The following is an 18,784-nucleotide window of genomic DNA, read 5'->3' on the forward strand; positions in this document are numbered from 1 at the left end:
CCCGATTGGCCTGGTCCTGTATTTAATCCCCTGTGAATATTGCCTAGTGCCAATTGGCACAGTGTAAGATGTGTGATTATGTTTCTAATGTATTTATGATAATACAAAGGCTATTTTTATATATAACCTCGTGTGTGTTGCGTAAACGCTTTAAACATTGCCTCTGAGATATGCCTGACTGCTTGTGCCAAGCTACCAAGCGGGTGAGCAGGGGTTATCTTCGGCGTGTAACTCTCTTGCCCTGACTAGAGTGGTGGTTTCTGACTGGCTTAGGCGCAAGCCCTAGCCAACCACAAATTCCATTTCTAACAGGCAGGGAATGCGGCAGGGTTGTCCTTTGTCGCCGCTGCCCTTTGCCCTGGCTCTCGAGCCGCTGGTGGCTTCGATCAGAGGCGACCCACTTGATACGGGGAAGGATGGGAGGACCGAATATCCCTAAGCGTAGAGGATATTTTATTGTATGTCGCCACACCACACCTCTCCATAGCTAGTCTTAGGAATATCTTCACAAACTTCGGTAAATATTCTGGCTATTCTATAAATTTGTCTAAGTCCATAATCTTTGTACTAATGGCTCACCCCCAATTTTACCAGCAGAACCCGAGGCAGCAGTGGCGGAGGAGTGTTTCCGCTATCTCGGGATATTCATTACGACAGACCCAGACCCCTTTTACACCCATAATCTACAGGCCCCTCTGACATGCCTCAAGTGTGACATCCATCACTGGTGATCACTGCCGCTGTCCCTACTAGGACGCACTGTACTTTTTAAAATGATGGGGCTTCCTCAACGCTTTACAAAATGCCGCATATGCAATTTGGCAATCCTACTTCCAAACTTCTGATTGTGAGGTGTGGACTCTGGGATGGGAAACTCCCTCGAATAGATCTGCAGAAGCTGGTGAGGGGGTGGTATGATGGGGGAATTGCATTGCCCAACATTCAGACATATTACTGGGCAGCCAAGCTAGTGGTCATCAATCAGTGGGTGCACCGGGCACAGGATGAACCGGCCTATAGAATGGATATACATTAAGCCCAAAGGCATCAATCTCACATGCCCCATGGCACAAACGATCAAATCCTGGAATGCGGTACACAAAAAGGTGAAAAGGCATAGGAAAATAACACAAGCCACTCCATTTTGGGAGACCGAGACTTGGCGGTTGTCTAAATGCCCTGGATTCGCCAAGTGGGACATCATAGGAATCTCGAAAGTGGGAGATCTATAGACTAGGGGAGTAATAGTTCCATTTGCGAACCTAGAGCAGGAGTATAATCTTGCTGCAACCAAAACTTTCAGATATTTGCAGGTTAGGAATGCCCTAATGGTAGTCATACCACCGGGGAGTACCCTCCAAGAAGCCTCCCTGTTAGAGGACAGACTCCTTACAGATTACATAGATCGCCGGGTTATTTCTCGGACATATAAAGAGATAATGCATAAACCCCCTCTGACATCTCCGTAACCTCTTGCAAAGAGATCTGGAGGAAGTGGATGAGGACTGGCAGGAAGCCCTTGGTTCCCCAAAGGAAGTGGCCATATCTACGCCTGGTCCAACTCAGAATACTTCATACATCCTATCTTCCAAGAGACACTTGAGTAAAATGGGCAGATCAGTCACTTCAACATGCCAGAAACAGTGTGGGCAAGAAGGCACGTTCTAGCATATCTTATGGGAATGTCTGAGGATCGGACCATACTGGGAAGGCGCCAAACACAGTGATGCAAGTATGTGGGATGAGCCTACAGCACGAGCCAGAACATTATCTTTTTAACAGATGTGAGGTGATGGATCTGAGTCGTAAAGAGCAAATATGGGTGACATTAGGTATAATAATAGCTAAACAAAATGTGGCTCGACAATGGGGGAGGGTTACAAAACACACAAACCTTGGCGAGTGGAAAAGAGAGATGGACTGGTCCATGACTGCCGTGAGGGCTGTGTATGAAAGTAGGGGATGCCCTGGGAAATGGGTACAGGTATAGGTTAAGTAGAATACCCATAGGGGAGAAATCTGCCCTAACCCATCCAGGGGAGGAATACTATGGATGATCATGATAACAAGACAATGGGGACGAACTAATCTTAATGTTGAACAAGACAACCTGAATTGCTATTTGGCTTGGGCAAATCCATGGCAGTTATGTCATAATGACTGTAACCTAATTGATTGCATAATCACTACAATAAAAAGATATTAAAAAATTTTAAAAAAAGAAATATTGAGGGAATATAGTTGTACAGTCCGTATACATACTAAGGACTGTGGCCGCTTTGCATTTTCCTAATAGGTAGGTGGATGCTTCAGGTCTGATCGCAAAGCCGTGTAAAAGGCAGTAAAAGAATACTCCTGTGGTACTACATCTTGTACTTATTAATGCTAGGGTGAATCTGCCCCACTGAATCCTTTCAAAGTGTATTGGTTTCACAGATCATTCACTGCAGCTGTAGAGGATGCAATAGTTGGTATCCACCATGTTACAAAGAAACTGCGAGGTGAAGAGGTGGTAGTGTGAAGAGTGAGGATGGTGATCTGCAAGCAGCAAGAAAGATGTTGGATTACATTCTGTAAGATAAGAGAAAAGTCCCAAACAGCCAAAACAGCATGTATTATAATAACTCTCTGTACTGAATCTCTTACCTTGTTCAGTGGGTTATGATTTCCGGCTGCCTCCAAATATGCTGTAATCTCATACAGAAGTGAGTTGTCCTCTTTCGGGTATGGCTGTGATGGATCCTGATAATGGGCTTGAATATCTGCTAGAATTGCTCTGCGGATGGAAAACACAAACGTACTGGTGTGTTACAACATAATAAGATATATATATATATATATATACACACACAACACAACAAATGCAAAAGTAATGCAGACATCTCTTCAGAACATATTGGACATTTACAATTCTTTTGTTCAATGAAGGAATCCAGGCACAGGGTTGGTCATCATTACGTCATAAGCCTCTGCCAAAGAATATCATTCTGCGTTTGTTTGGGTAGGAGATTCATAGTACCTTGTGCTAATGCACCTTCAGGCTCTGGCTGTTTGGACTTCACAGAAGCAGCTGAGCATGTTGCATGGGTTTTTGGGAGTCCCCCTTGTTTATATGTTAGTGACTCAACGACTGCACAAACCACAATCACCCACAGGCTCGAATTACAGCAGCAAAACAGGTTAGGGGTGGAGAAGGCACTGGAAGGGGTGGGTGACTGCTGGGCAGGTGCATACTGCAGGTATAACAGGGCACATGGATGGCCTCAGGGTGAAAGCAAAGACTACAACAGTACAGTACAAATAGTATAAGTAAAAGGTTAAACAAAAGAGTAAACGTTTCAAATGAAGAGATAACAATGCACACAACTTTAATAATGTATAAGACAATCAGAGTAACTAGCACAACAAACAGTAAAAACAGAAAATAAATAGAATGGTGTGCAAGAACCATTAAAGGTGAGTCTGAAGTAATGTAAGCAGCTTTGTAACATCTGTGCTTGAAAATGTAAACAAAAGCAGTATATACAGTGCAGAAAGTAGAGCAGAACAGAAAGAACAGGGTATTTACCTCTGGTAATGCTTTATGTGGTAGAGACTAGCTAGCCACAGATTCCTTACCTTAGTATTCCCCAGGCCCCACACTGGATCTACAAAATCTTGAGTGGTACCTCAGCGCGCTGGTAGGTGGAATCGATTGGATTTGCGTCAGCCGCGCCAGATGTGACGTGCATGTTGTCTATATAGGAGCCACCACATCGCACTGACAGTTTCTTTTCATGATATTTCTGCATCAGAAGTATGGAGCTACGCTGATGGACCAGTGTGCAGACACTATGAATCTACAGGGGCCACACTAGTTGGAAAAATATGTTCGCAGAAGCGGGGAGGATCGGAATTTTGGTAAGGAATCTGCGGCTAGATAGAGTCTCTATAAGATAAGGGTTTACATAAGGTAAGTCTCTTGCTTATCTAATAGAGACTTCCAGCCCTAGAATAGATACCCAAGAAATAACTCCCCAGAGGTGGGTCTGCGAACAGATTCAGACCAGGAAGTCCTGGAGGACCACACAGGCAAAGTGCCCGTCACAATAGACCGGACTGTTAAGACAGCACTGCTTGGTAACCTTTCACAAATGATGCCCATGTTGCAGCCTGACAGATGTCCAGGACGCAGAGGGAGTTTCTTTTTTGCCAGTGCATAGCAGATCTTTATGTCGAGTACAATGCATCTGGCATTGTTCCGTTTCTGCAAAACTTTCTCTTACTTTGGTCTGGAGAACTAAATGAAGAGTTGATCATCCACCTAGTGTTCATTGGTACGATCAAATGTAGAACGGTAACACTCTTTTTGGAATACAAGAGATGGAGCATCTCCTCTTTGGAAGGATGAGGAGGACCGAGGAAGGTCTGCAGTGTGATGGTCCGCCCAATGAGGAAGGGTGTCACCACTTTGGACAGGAACGGGGCACGTGTTTCAGGACCAGCTTATCTCAAAAACAGTTGGTGTACGGAGGGAGAACAGAGAGTGCTTGCAGCTAGCTAACCTTCCTGGCCCCTGTAATGACCACTAGAAAGGCTGTTTTGAAGGTCAAGAGGCAAAAAGGGGCTGCTATGCATAGGCTCCAAGGGCGAGCACATCAAAAATGTCAAAACTAAGTTGAGGTCCCATTGGGGCATGATGAAGGGTTTTGGAGGAAACATTTGTCAGAGTCCTTTTAGAAAACAAGTCACAACAGGTGACTTGAATAGGGAGGTCTGATCCGGCAACCTCCAAGAAAGCAGATATGGCAAAAAGATACTCTTTAAATGTGCCCAAAGCAAAGCCTTGCAGGGCTAAATGTTTAACAAATAATACCTTGGACAAAGGTGCAGAAAAGCGATCAATATTTCTATTAATACACAAAGACACACACACTTGTCCCAATGACAGGCGTATGTCTTGGTTGAGGGAAACCTGGCTGCTAGAATGACATCACAGTCTTCTGAAAGAAGTTGTAGCCGCTCAATCCCTATGCAGGAAGGCAGAGCGTACGCAGGTTCTGGCGAAGGACCCTGCATGTTGTTGCAACTGGAGATCATCCTGAAAATGTAGCCTGATTATAGGATCAATGCACATGTATTCAGTATTTTGTACATGCAACACTGGTCCCATGCATACAAGCAATTTGAGAGGAATAAAATATAGACAGAGTCAATCTATATTACGAGTGGCATGTCCAGCCGGACAGTGGTCTTCAAAGTTTACTCAATTTACACTTCGTTATACCACAAGGAGTACCTTCCACAAGTCAGCCAGTGTGGAACACAAGCCTGTGCCCAGCACTTACAGAACGGGTACAGAGGGTGGATAAAGGGAGCAAAGAAGGGCTTTTTAAGGCAAAGCACGTTTTTCTGTCATTAATGCAATTGTACAGAATACTTGAACAAAGCACCATTAAAACACATAGTAATCACGTTTTTAGCATTTGGTGCTCAAAATGTCGACGGCGTTTTGGACCCCCTAGTAAATCACAGGTACCATCATCAGGACATTTCAATGAAAGCCTTAACATAATTTAGCCTCTAAATGCCTAGAAAGGGAAAGGAAGGAAATATATACATTTAGATACATAAACTGAAAAGGTTTACAGAACAGGTGACTTGTAGTGACCAGTGAGAAACTCAACTCAAGGGCGGGTGAAGTTCAAAAACAATTGTAGTGACAAGGTGGCTCGAACGAGCATGCTGGTGAGAATTGCACAATTGATAGAGCAACCAATTCCATGCACTGTCGGTGAGGATTTAAAATGCTGAATCGATCGAGTGCATAAGACTAATACATACGCAAGAGGTCATGCTGCTATCAATAAACGAGTGTCTAGACCTTGCAGAGGAATTGCGTGGTCGGTAACTGATGAGCAAGAATTATCGGGTGGTGGTCGTAACGCATGCACGATAGCAGGTTCGGCGATAAATGTCACATGCACTTCACCTGGGCACCCGACTCTCCCAAGATGGCCGTCGAGCGCAGTCCAATTTCTATTATTATGCCCGTGTTCATCACATGGTCTTTGACCAATCAGCACAATCTATATTCAGCGGTACACCTTTCTTCCACGAGCACGCCAGGGAGCACAACTGCCCACCGACTCACCCGGTAAGATTGTTAATTCTATTACTAGCGTAACTCCTGGCCTCCCCCTAAGGCACCAGACTAGTTCAAATGCATTGGGTTTCCTTTTAGGTTCCCCATGCTCCGACGGATACCATTGTGTACCGCGGGACTATGCGCTTGATTGTGGTAAGAACCGCAGCTCCTGCTCTTCAGTTCCTTGCAACTCCTCTACACGCACACCCGATTACTGAATTTTTCTCTCCTCGTTTAGGGCGCACGTAATCCACACTAATCTACCGCCGTTCCCGATTGAGGTTTAACGGTAAGCTACATCCTCTCGGCCGCAGCTCCCTGCTTCCTCGTAGTTTGACCACTCGTCTAAACGCCCCTCGGACTCACTATTGATTGCACGCTTAAATACGGCATCTGCTCCTTGCCTTTTCGATGAGTGCACATTAGTGTAAATGACCTCGGTGCTCGTTTTTTAATTCACGGTCGAGACGTACTGGCACAAATACTCTCCCACCACGTACCATCGGCCGCGCCGAACCTGCTATCGTGCATACGTTACGACCACCACCCGATAATTCTTGCTCATCGGTTACCGACCACGCAATTCCTCTGTAAGGTCTAGACACTCGTTTATTGATAGCAGCATGACCTCTTGCGTATGTATTAGTCTTATCCACTCGATCGATTCAGTATTTTAAATCCTCACCGACAGTGCATGGAATTGGTTGCTCTATCAATTGTGCAATTCTCACCAGCATGCTCGTTCGAGCCACCTTGTCACTACAATTGTTTTTGAACTCCACCCGCCCTTGAGTCGAGTTTCTCACTGGACACTACAAGTCACCTGTTCTGTAAAGCTTTTCAGTTTATGTATCTAAATGTATATATTTCCTTCCTTTCCCTTTCTAGGCATTTAGAGGCTAAATTATTGTTAAGGCTTTCATTGAAATGTCCTGATGATGGTCCCCGTGATTTACTAGGGGGTCCGAAACGCCGTCGACCTTTTGAGCACCAAATGCTAAAAACGTGATTACTATGTGTTTTAATGGTGCTTTGTTCAAGTATTCTGTACAATTGCATTAATGACAGAAAAACGTGCTTTGCCTTAAAAAGCCCTTCTTTGCTCCCTTTATCCACCCTCTGTACCCGTTCTGTAAGTGCTGGGCACAGGCTTGTGTTCCACACTGGCTGACTTGTAAAAGGTACTCCTTGTGGTATAACGAAGTGTAAATTGAGTAAACTTTGAAGACCACTGTCCGGCTGGACATGTCACTCGTAATATAGATTGACTCTGTCTATATTTTATACCTTCAAATTGCTTGTATGCATGGGACCAGTGTTGCATGTACAAAGTATGTTCCCCGAGGTCCCTGCTGACTAATTTGGGGTCCCTTGTTGTTGCTAACTCATGTATTCAGTATACCATACCTGGTTGTTTCAGACCTTCTTGAGAACTCTAGGCAGGAGTGGTATCGGCAGAAAAGAGTATGAGACAAAAATGTGTCTGAGCGAGAGCAGAAGTGCTGATACTGCTCGTTCTGATCAGTGGCACATAGATCTAGCGAAGGTTCTACCCAGTCGCAGAAGAGACCTTGCACCTCCTCCAGGTGGAAATGCCATTCGGGATCCATGAAGCATCAATGGCTGATTTTGCCCACGCTGGAGTTGAGAACCCACCAGGTGTTGTATATCCAGCCATGTCCACAGACGCGGGGCCGCTTGACACAGGGTCCATGATCACACCCTGTCCTGTTTATGTCAATACCACATGGCAGTGGTTTTGTATGTGAACACCTGAACTAGCCTGCCCTTGATGGAAAGAGGAAATGGTTTCAATGCCCAGTGAATCACTCTTGGCTACAGCAGAATGATGTGGAGCTGAGACTCTCCCGGAGACCAGAATCCTTTGTTCTTTACCTCTCCCAGATGGCCGCCCCAACCCAGGAGTGACAGATCTGTCACCAGAGTCAACTCTAGGAGGGGAAGGGAGAGATGTTACCGCTGACCCAATTGTGTTTCGTCTGCCACCACTGCAGATCTTCTGCAGTTCCCTCCAATATCTGGACTAGGTTGGAGAGATTCCCCATATGCTGCATCCACTAGGACTTAAGGTCCCAGGCACCAGAAAGTTGAGGGATAGCAACCACAACCTACTTCTGATGTTGGCAAACCTCACAATGACTCTTTAGGGCAAAAGAGCCTGCACTTCCTGATGGAGCAGGGAGAGGTGGTCGTCCGTAAGCCAGTCCGAGGTTGGTGGCATGGGCAGTAGGGTATCGGTGAATAGAAGGGTGTAACCATGATTAAGAATTTGGAGCACTACTTTGTCCACAGCTGACGCATGGGAGCGGGGTCTAAATCAGTGACACTGTGGGAGCCAAACCCCAATATTTTACTGCACCCCAGTATCTTAGATCATCCCAAATGTTACCTCAGGTTGCTCAGCTCTTGCACCCTTGATCTTGCAATAAGAGTCACCACCCTCCTCAACATCAGGCAAAAAAGGGTAAAAATATTGCTGGGATCCGGGTATATTAATCAATTGTGTTATCTGCAACAGGGATTTGCCTATCCAATAACCAACGTGAGCACACAACTGTGGTCTATGCTGACCAAAGTCTGCACCCAAGACCAAACACAAGGCAAATAACTACCATGGGCTGAATGAAGAAGTAAAGAAAGAAAATATAAAGGAAAAACCACCAACATAATTTGAAATGGAGTGGAAGAAGTAAATGAGCAGTGGATGAATAATTTAAAATGGAGTGGAAGAAGTAAACAAACAACAAACAATGGATAAATGAAGAAACACTAAAAATTGAAGCATATCAGGAAGAAAAAGGAAGAAAAAATGTGAAAAAAGACATTTATTGTTTGCATAAGGAGACAGAAACATTATAGCGCTAAATGCTGTTTCGGTGTGGGGTGATGACTGTAGAATGCATGTAAAGAGCCAGGAATCAGCAGCTGTCACACAGTAGTTAAGTGGTGCGTATGCCCCCTCAAGAACAGCAATTTCCTCAGAAAATTGTATAAATATGCTATTGTTTGTTCTCTAAAAAGGAGAACTGGTCCAAAGATTGTAAAAAAACCTTTACAAATACACCAAAAGAATCTGCAGAATTCCACCAATTTCTAAATGTGAGGGGTCTAGGAAATGCAGGTTACCTATATTGCATAAAGGGCTTTTGAAGAATATTACACTACTAATATTTTGGTGGAAAAGTGAGGCTCTTTTATACTTGGACGCAGCAGATGACCCAGCAGAGAAAACTCTGAGTGCAGCTCCCTATGCAGAGCGGATTGTTCTTCACTATTCAGTGCAAGCCTTACAATTGGCATAAATATTCGTAATTCCTTTTCACATACAAGTTCTAATGCTTCTAATTGCTGTGAATAATAGATTAATAGATTTTGCATTACACCATTTAATGGTACTCAATGTGCCGATAAAAGACGCAAGAATGGGGAGTCTACCTTGCTGGGATTCAACTATGAGCTTAAAATCTCTACAGATATTAGAGAAATGAGCTAATTTACCTACCCTTTTAAAAAAACAATATTAGAAACTGTTAACAGAGAAGTCGAGGCAATATAATGTTTTACGCATAGTCACTGATTTGCAGTTTCTGAGAACATCAATAACAGGCTTCTCCAATGAGTACCTTGTGAGATACTGGTACCTCGCCGGCTACTTATAAATACCTCACCGAGTGCAGCCAACTATATACTAAATTAGAAGCTTTTGCTTTGCTGCTCCGCCTCATTTCAAGGGACTAAAATCAGTATTGCATTCAGGCTTCCTTATCCCTCTTTAGGTCTCCATGTGCAGGATGGTACTTTCACACTCCACTCATTTTAGTACCTCACACTCCAGCTAGTCACCCTAGGACTTGGGGGCTTTCCAGCTCATTGCAATTTGGTACTTTGCTAACTTCAGGGCCAGATCAATGTATATATCAGTTACTTGCATGCAACCAAATTTCAGAGAATAATCAGAGAATACACACTTCTCGTGTTCCTATCAATGTTCCTCTCAGTTGCCTGGTGTATCAGTTTCATGACCTTCCCTCAAAGTCAGAAATCCCAGGTCATTTTCCAACCACATGATAGAGATCTGCATCTTATTACCCGCAGATAGGATATTTCTAGATATTGTCGGGTTATTAACCAATATGCAGCTCCAGTGCTCATCTCTAAGACTGATCAGTGAGGTTTTGGGCAGCTCCATCAATGCCCGGTTTAGACTGTTATCTTCTGTCTCTTATGATAGGTAGTACTTACATTTTGAGTCTGTGGTGTGTAGGCAGTTCAGTGTGCTCCACTTTCCAATTCTTGTGCAGTGCAGCACCATTTGAGGCAAAAAAAATTAAAAAGTTGCTTTCGCCCAACATGTTCTTCACTAAGTGCCTAAAGTCTAGAAGGGTTTACCCCTTCATAGAGTTTTTTTAGGGTCTCCGATCCCTTATTCATCCAGAACAGGGCTCCCCTCAGACCAGTATAGTAGCTTTTATTTTTTTATACATTTTTATTGAAAAGAATAGAACAGGTACATACAATGGTTATTGATAGTTGCAGTGTGTATGTTTCATGGCCAATTACAGAGCAGTCGCATCTCATGCGACACAAGCTTACGGCATCTCCTTCCTTTTATAGTTGCACTAGCAGCCCGTCCCGACGTTGTCCGGGTATAAATTGCTGCAGGCCAGTAGTATATTGTTTTGTAGGATTTCGTTTTCATAGCATTTCTTATCTGTGACAGGCCTGTGAAACGCTCCGATTCACAGTGCACTGCTGATGCACTGAAGAGTGCGCGTTCAGTAGTGTGTGAACTTGAGTTTCCCTACTTTATTTTTCCTTCCAATATTATATAGCGCGAACTCGACAACATGGCATGAGCACAATTTACATTACGGAAGAACGCATTCATTTGTGGTTGGCACGGGGAGACAAAGCGATTTGCCTGGAATCACAGGATGTTGAGCTGATGCAGAGATTCGAACGTAGCTCCCCAGCTCTAAAGTTCGCAATTCTAGAACTTGTGGTGGGAGGTATGTCTAAAAGTGTATGCCGGTGCTGGCCATCAATGAGAGAGACCTGTGCATTTTTCAAATGGGTGGTGAAAAAATATGACTATGTTGCTGGAGATGTGGGCTGCTGTGCCACCAATGTACTTACCGGGGGAGGATAAACACCCATTATTCCGCAACTTTGTTTACGCATACTATCACTCCGCATACTTTCATTACGAAAGTACCATGAATCCGCAATGCCATTAGAAGGCATGGCATTACATTTTATATGCTTTTACCACGCATACATTTACAACGAAATTCGTTGTAAATGCATGAATGGTAAAAGCATGTTTTTTTTAATGTTTGGATAAGGTAAGTATGGGTATAGGGTATATGTTTTGGGGTACTGAGGTGTATGTTTTGGGGTGTTTGGGTATTTTGAGGGTTCAGATATAGTTTTGGGTTATGGGGTACAGGGGTATTTTTAGGGTTCAGGGCTAGGTTTTGGGGTATAGGGGTATTTTGAGGGTTCAGATATAGTTTTGGGTTATGGGGTACAGGGGTATTTTTAGGGTTCAGGGCTAGGTTTTGGGGTATAGGGGTATTTATAGGGTTCAGGGGTAGGTTTGAGTTTTGGGGTACAGGTGTATTTTAAGGGTTCAGGGCTGGGTTTGGGGGTACAGGGGTATTTTTTAGGGTTCAGGGGTAGGTTTGGGTTGTGGGGTACAGGGGTATTTTAGGGTTCAGGGGTAGGTTTGGGTTTTGGGGTACAGCGTTATTTTTAGGGTTCAGGGCTAGGTTTGGGTTTTGGGGAACAGGGGTATTTTTAGGGTTCAGGGGTAGGTTTGGGTTTTGGGGTACAGGGGTATTTTAAGGGTTCAGGGCTAGGTTTGGGTTTTGGGGTACAGGGGTATTTTAGGGTTCAGGGGTAGGTTTGGGTTTTGGGGTACAGTGGTATTTTTAGGGTTCAGGGCTAGGTTTGGGTTTTGGGGAACAGGGGTATTTTAAGCGTTCAGGGCTAGGTTTGGGTTTTGGGGTACAGGGGTATTTTAGGGTTCAGGGGTAGGTTTGGGTTTTGGGGTACAGTGGTATTTTTAGGGTTCAGGGCTAGGTTTGGGTTTTGGGTTACAGGGGTATTTTTAGGGTTCAGGGCTAGGTTTGGGTTATGGGGTACAGGGGTATTTTAGGGTTCAGGGCTAGGTTTGGGTTTTGGGGTACAGTGGTATTTTTAGGGTTTAGGGATAGGTTCAGGTTTTGGGGTACAGGGTATATTTATAGGGTTAAGATGGGTTAGTGTTTAAGGGTGTTGGGGTATTTTAAGGAGTAAGGGTGGGTTATGATTATGGGGTGCAGAGGTATTTAAAGGGAGCAGGGTGGGATTAGCACATGATATGAAACATAGCATGAAGGGTGGAACGTTCCACATGCCCCCATCATTTGTCACGCCCCCAGCACACGCCCACAGCACAACGCAGACACGCCCACAAGAGACTACTTTGCTAGCACGGTTCTTTTACCTTTTAAATGTATATGGTGGGCATCTGCATAGCCTATGTCCTTCTGCTGCAACTGCCCTTTCCAACGCTGTATGGGGTGTTGTGATTGGTGCTGTGGTTCCTGAGATTACCCGCCTCAAAGGTTTGGGCTCGCTCTTTATTATATTAGTATGGATATGGATAGGCAGTCCAAGATCCACACCCCACAACCCGCTCCTGTCGTAATATGAAGCTGTACTACCACCATCATACTCAGGAGTTACATTTGGATAAAAAGACCCCTATTATTCTGCGAAGTATCCTCCATTTTTAGCATATTTAAACAGGGTCTGCTCCCCCCGGGGTCAACTAGGAGTATAGAATAGTGCCCCCCTGTCGTTTCAGCAAATTATGCCATGCGTGTACAACCGAATTAACAGTCTAGAGTTCCAGTCCGTCTGAGAGGGGCCCAGAACAGCACCATTGACAGTGAATCAGGCGCCGTACCCCCTTTTCAATTGATATATGAGGACGCACGTCCTCGTGAAGCCAATGGAAAGCATGTGCCGTTCTGTAATATAGTTCCAAGTCTGGAGCCCCCAGTCTGTCCATAGAGTATGGCAAAGTGAGCACGTCCCATCGAACCTACGGCTGCTTTCCTGCCCAGACTAGTCTTGTCAATAGAGAGCGAAGTGTCTTAAATATGTCCGCAGAGAGCACAATTGGGATCTTCAGGAATAAAAACAATAATCTGGGTATTACCATCATCTTCATTAGCGATATGCATCCCAACAAGGACAGGGGGAGGCGGATCCACCTGTCGACTTGTTCCTCTGATCTGGTGATCGCCCTGCCGTAGTTTTCACTGAGCACCAAGTTTGAATCCGTGTGCATGCATATGCCTAAATAACGGATCAGATCCGATGTCCACTTTAGGGGGTAGTCTAAGCTCACAGGTATCATAGCTGGGGAAAAAGGGAAAATTGGCGATTTGGCCCAGTGTATTTGAAGTCCAACCATTTCAACATATCCTATTTCCAAAGATTGTGGGTATGCCCTATGACTTGCACATCCATTAACAGTGATATTTAATTGCTTTTAGCCATGTCCTTGAAATAACAATATTTTAGGGTGCTCTCATGGTGTCACAATACCCACCCATGAGGGTATGCTTCCACTAGGACTGAAAACAGCCTAGAACAATATTTAACCAAAATACACCAAAGCACACCAAGTGGTTGTAACTATTATCAAAAATCTCCACAATGTGTGGTTCAACTCGTCATAAAAGAACGTCCTCTTGTAGAAATCCACAAAGAATCTTGAATCAGGTCCTTTTACTTGTTTTATTTAATTTCCTGATACATGGAAAACAGCAGCAGCTGATGTACGCTTCGCCCCCCTGGGCTTTCTCAAGGCTAGGATTTCAAAATTGAGCTAATTTCCGTATTTTGAATCGCATAATTGTAAATAAATACCCTCAGTCATAATCATTCCGAAAGGAATTTGTTTGGAGCAATATCAATCTGACTAGCAGTTGTATCAACTTCTCTCGGTAATCCCAGCTCCTCGTAAACGGTAGCAGCGCCGTTTACGAGGATCTGGGATTACCGAGAGACGAAGAGAGGACGTATCAAGGTCCCGAGTCTAGAATAGAGCAACATCATCAAGCATATCTCTGAGAGGAGATGCACGTATTTTAAAGAGAAGTTGATACAACTGCCAGTCGGACTGCTGCTGTTTTCCATGTATAAGGAAATGAAATAAAACAAGTGAAAGGACCTGATTCAAGATTCTTTGTGGATTTTTACAAAAGGATATTCTTTTATGACGAGTTGAACCACGCATTGTGGGAATTTTGGATAATAGTGACAACCTCTTGGTGTGCTTTGGTGTATTTTGGTAAATAATAAAAAAAAACTCACCATATCGCACAACCTCATCTAGAATCAGAGTCTGGTTAGTCCCTGGATCCCTGACATACAACAGAGTATCATCCACATAGGCCGGTATGATAAGGTTATAGTTCAGAAATCGGTTCCCCCTTAGATTGTGGTATTCCCTCAAACGCACACGAGGGGCTCGGCTACTAAAGCATATAGTAAAGGGGAGAGCAGACACCCCTGTCGAGTGCCTCTCGACACCCTGACAGGAGATGTACCGATGTTCCCAATTTGTATCCTAGCGTTATGAGATCTGTACAATACTCCTACTAACCTGAGGAAGATTTCCCCCTACCTTCATGCGTCTCAGTACTGCATGCATAAAGTTCCATTCCACGAAATTGAAAGACTTTTCTGCATCTAACAAGACCGCTGTTGCTTTAATTTCAGAATTAATGTGTTGTATAGCGCCAAAGACCGTTGTAAGGTTAAACGACAAATCTCGCTCTGGTACAAAGCCCAACTGCTCCGGGCCAACCAACAGTGGTACCAAGGGAGCAAGCCAGTTAGCCAAGATCTTCGCATAGAGCTCAGTATCGATATTAGGGAGCGATAGGGCCCGAAAAGACGAGCATTCATTCGGGGCTTTGTCAGGTTTTAATATAGTGGCAATAAGTGCTTCTCTCATTGAGGGTGGCATCATCCCTTCCGCACCCATTTCTTGAAACTGCGTGCACAGATGCGGGATTAGGAAGTCCTTGAATTCTTAATAAAATGCTACAGTGAGCCCATCTAGCCCAGTTGTGCCTGGGCTAGATGGGCTCAAATTTAATGCTACCAGGTACTTGTGGGGATTTAAAGGTTTCATTAAATGTTCCCTATGTTCATCAGTTAGCCAGGACAACTGTATATGCTCTAAATATTCAGAGGTTGTAGTCTCATCCGAGCTCTCTCTTGTGCGATATAGCTCTGAATAATATTGGCTAAATCTACCTACAATCTCCGTAGAGTCAGTTAGAAGCTCCCCATCTGCAGCTCGTAGCTCCGTCACATTTCCCTTCTCCCTTTTATCTTGCAGCAGGGCAACTAGCACTGCGCCCGGACGCTCGCCTTCTCCGTAAGTCTTAGCCACATCATACTTCCGCAAGTGCTTAATTTGCTTTCGGCTATCCTAGGGTTGTCGCCTTCTAGGACTTACTTTTCTAACTCTATCAGCTCCCTTTCCAGTTTAACCAGGCGCTGTCAACCGAGCGCAGGAACCCGGAGTGTTTGGACATGGCCACCCCCCTGATGTACACCTTGAACGTTTCCCAGACTGTGGAAACCTTTGAACAGATCCAATATTGGTATCAAAGAAACCCTCCACTGCAACAGCTCATTCTGAGCGAAACACACTATCCATCAAAGAGTATGGGGGGGGGGGGGGCGCGTCATGTGAATGGTGCTGGTTTTTTTCTCGAGCCTTCAATATCTAACAGAATTGGGGAATGGTCAGATAGAGATCGGGGAGTACCTTACAGTCTTGTACCTGTTGAAACAATAGCCTTGAGACAAACAAATAACCAATTCTGGTTTGCAAATTGTGTGGGCCGAATAATGAGTGAATCCTACTCATGAGGAGCGCTCCCACCAGACATCCAGTAGTTACTGCTGAATCGTAATATCACATATAACTCTGGCTGCAGCCGACGGTCCACCAGAGCGATCTAATGAGGGCTCTAGTACACAATTTAGATCCCCCCGCAAACAATCAGTAGACCAACCTTTGTTTTCATGCGAGCTACCAACCCTTGATAAAACTCTGGGCAATCAGGACACGTTAACTATGTACCAATCAATGCCTTTTCCAGTACATCTAGAAATCGTATATCTACCGCCAGTGTCGGCTTCAAGCGCTTTTAGTGTAACACCCAATTTAGGGTTGACTCAGGTGAGAACTCCCCTGGCATGGGATGTGAACAATGCCGCATGATAGTGGCCGCGTAGCCATCTATGTGTAAGCATACTACTATTCACTGAGAGGTGGGACTCTTGTAGCAGCGCAATGTCGATCTGGTGTCACATTAAGCATGCAACTACCCTTCGGTGCTTTCTAAAGTCGTTCAGGCCTCGAATATTCCAGGTAAGAAGACAAATTCTGCCGCCGGTAAACTCCATCCTGGCTCTGTACCGTTGTCATATCTGTGCTGACCAAATCTATCCTGCTCCACAATTTTTCTCATAGACGGATCGTCGATTCTTAAGCGCCAATTGCACACTGTGCACATATCACACAATCATAGAGAACAACAATATACCCTCCCATGCATTGCTGACCCCAACTAGGCATGAACGAGAACAACCCTCCCTCCCAAAACCCCTTTGCATTTTAGTATCAGTTACAGAATTCGAATAACTATCACGGTCTAATACCATGTGGTTGGCAACACTCTGGGTGGATGTTGCCAGCAAAACCCTTAAGTGCATTTCCAAAAACAGAAAAAAAAGTATACTCTTAGCCTTCTACTTCTATTATACACTGCCAAGACAGCCAATATGTTGGGTGCTTATGGAGCAGGGCTGAATGTTACCAACAGTCCCAAAGTCCCACATCGTGCTCAGATTAAGTTTATCACAATTATGCACAACAATTTTGTCCCAGTAAATGTTGCAGCTTCAGCAGTAGCCGCTGCATATAGTCGCCGCTAGGGAGCCAGCACAGTTCCTCTTCGCTTAGCAACAACTCTCTCCCTGTAAGCATCCCAGTCAAAACAGAATACACAACATACCTGATTGTGGTAAATATAAGAAGGCCAGCTCACCAGCCTGGTCTGTCTCTGTCTACTCCCCCAAGTCACCTCCTGATGCCTCTGGTTGCTCCTGTGCCGGTCCCTTGTTCGCCTCAATTATTTTTGCAATACTTGAGGGCCTTCTATAGTGACCTAGGATCCATAAAGATTCTTTATGTTCTGTTCATCATGACCCTAAGTCTGGCCAGGTACAGCGTGGCGTAGTTGACCCCAAGATCTCGCAGCCGAAGTTTCAGGGGTGCAAACTGCCTCTTCGCTTCCGTCACTTTCATGGTGAAATCGGGGTGAGAGGGTAGATCACTCGATTTGCCGTTCCCGTACATCCCTAGCGCGTTTCAGTGCAGCGTCTATCCCTGTAATTCAATAGCTTAGCAATTAAAGGTCGGGGAGGGGCACCTGGTGGGGGCCTAGGTCCCAAGGATCGATGAGCTCGCTCGACAAACATGTCTGAGAAAGTGTCCCGGCCCAGCAAAGTCACCAGCAACCTTTTAACAAAGACCTTTATATTTCCCATCGTCGTCGTTTCAGGAAGCCCTGTAATGTGAATATTGCTCCGTCTTGACCTTGCCTCCAAATCCTCTGGTGGGTCTTGCAGGGCCGTGAGCAGTTTTCCCATCCTTTTTTGCATGTTATTAGTCTCAATTTGAGCGTCTTCGACCTCGGATCCTCTCCGCTCCGTCATATCATGGTGCTCCATGTACTTATCGATGCGCTCCGATATCCGATCCATCCTGTAGGCTTAAGAGTCAATTTTTCCATATATGGCGGATATGCTCTTCTGCATTACAGACAATATCTGACAGATGTTCGCTTCGGGCTCTTCAGTGTGATTTCGCTGGTCCACAGCGGCTTGAGTGGTATCATCACCTCTAAGTCGTGACTTCCGCTGTTCGAACTACAGCTTAGGCTGGGTTATGTCAAACTTACCCATAATTACTGAGAGTCCGGCCATGGTAGTGTAGCCCACCAGATCCCTCAGAGCACAGTGATAGAGCCTCACGCAAATTATGGCATGTGGGCACGGGCGCCACCACTCCACTCTGCGAGGCCCTGCAGGCCCTCTAGCAACTGATGTCACTGAGCTTTCTCCCGCCGGTCTCTCCCTTAATAGGCCTAGGGTATCCCCAGCGCCAGTGTCACTAATGGCCCGGGCACCCTCTCTCGTTACCAACTGGCAGTTGCAGAGGACTCTTCGGGCCTTCCCTTCTGCTAGTCTCACACCCAAGCTGCTAGTGGGGACCATCCCTTGCGATTCGCCATGTCCCCTGATCTCAGTCTAAGTGGGGTTTGGCTGCGCACTGTGCATAACCTCTTCAACTGGGAGGCGCCGCAGGTCACTGCTGTGCGACGCGTCGTGTCAGGCTTAGGGGCATGTCTGCTTTCCCTTTATGCCGGCCAATACTCTGCAGTAGGAGGCCTCACTGCATTCCTGCTGCAGGATGCACGTTTTTGCTATGCGGTAATGCACTCAGTCCTCAGAGTGTGCTCCAATGCAGGGCGGCTGTGAGCACTCCCT

General features: G+C 45.2%; 1 protein-coding gene across 1 annotated transcript in view; it reads right to left on the reverse strand.

Annotated features, from left to right (window-relative positions):
• Window positions 1–18,784, reverse strand: part of WASHC5 (WASH complex subunit 5) — a 402,037-nt gene that overhangs the window by 107,851 nt on the left and 275,402 nt on the right. Inside the window, exon 25 of the mRNA XM_086966205.1 lies at window positions 2,647–2,776. Coding sequence (XP_086822331.1) covers window positions 2,647–2,776 — 130 coding nt within the window. The remainder of the gene's footprint in view (window positions 1–2,646; window positions 2,777–18,784) is intronic.

Source organism: Lissotriton vulgaris, chromosome 4_1 (genome assembly GCF_964263255.1).
Source record: "Lissotriton vulgaris chromosome 4_1, aLisVul1.2, whole genome shotgun sequence".
NCBI lineage: Eukaryota > Metazoa > Chordata > Amphibia > Caudata > Salamandridae > Lissotriton > Lissotriton vulgaris.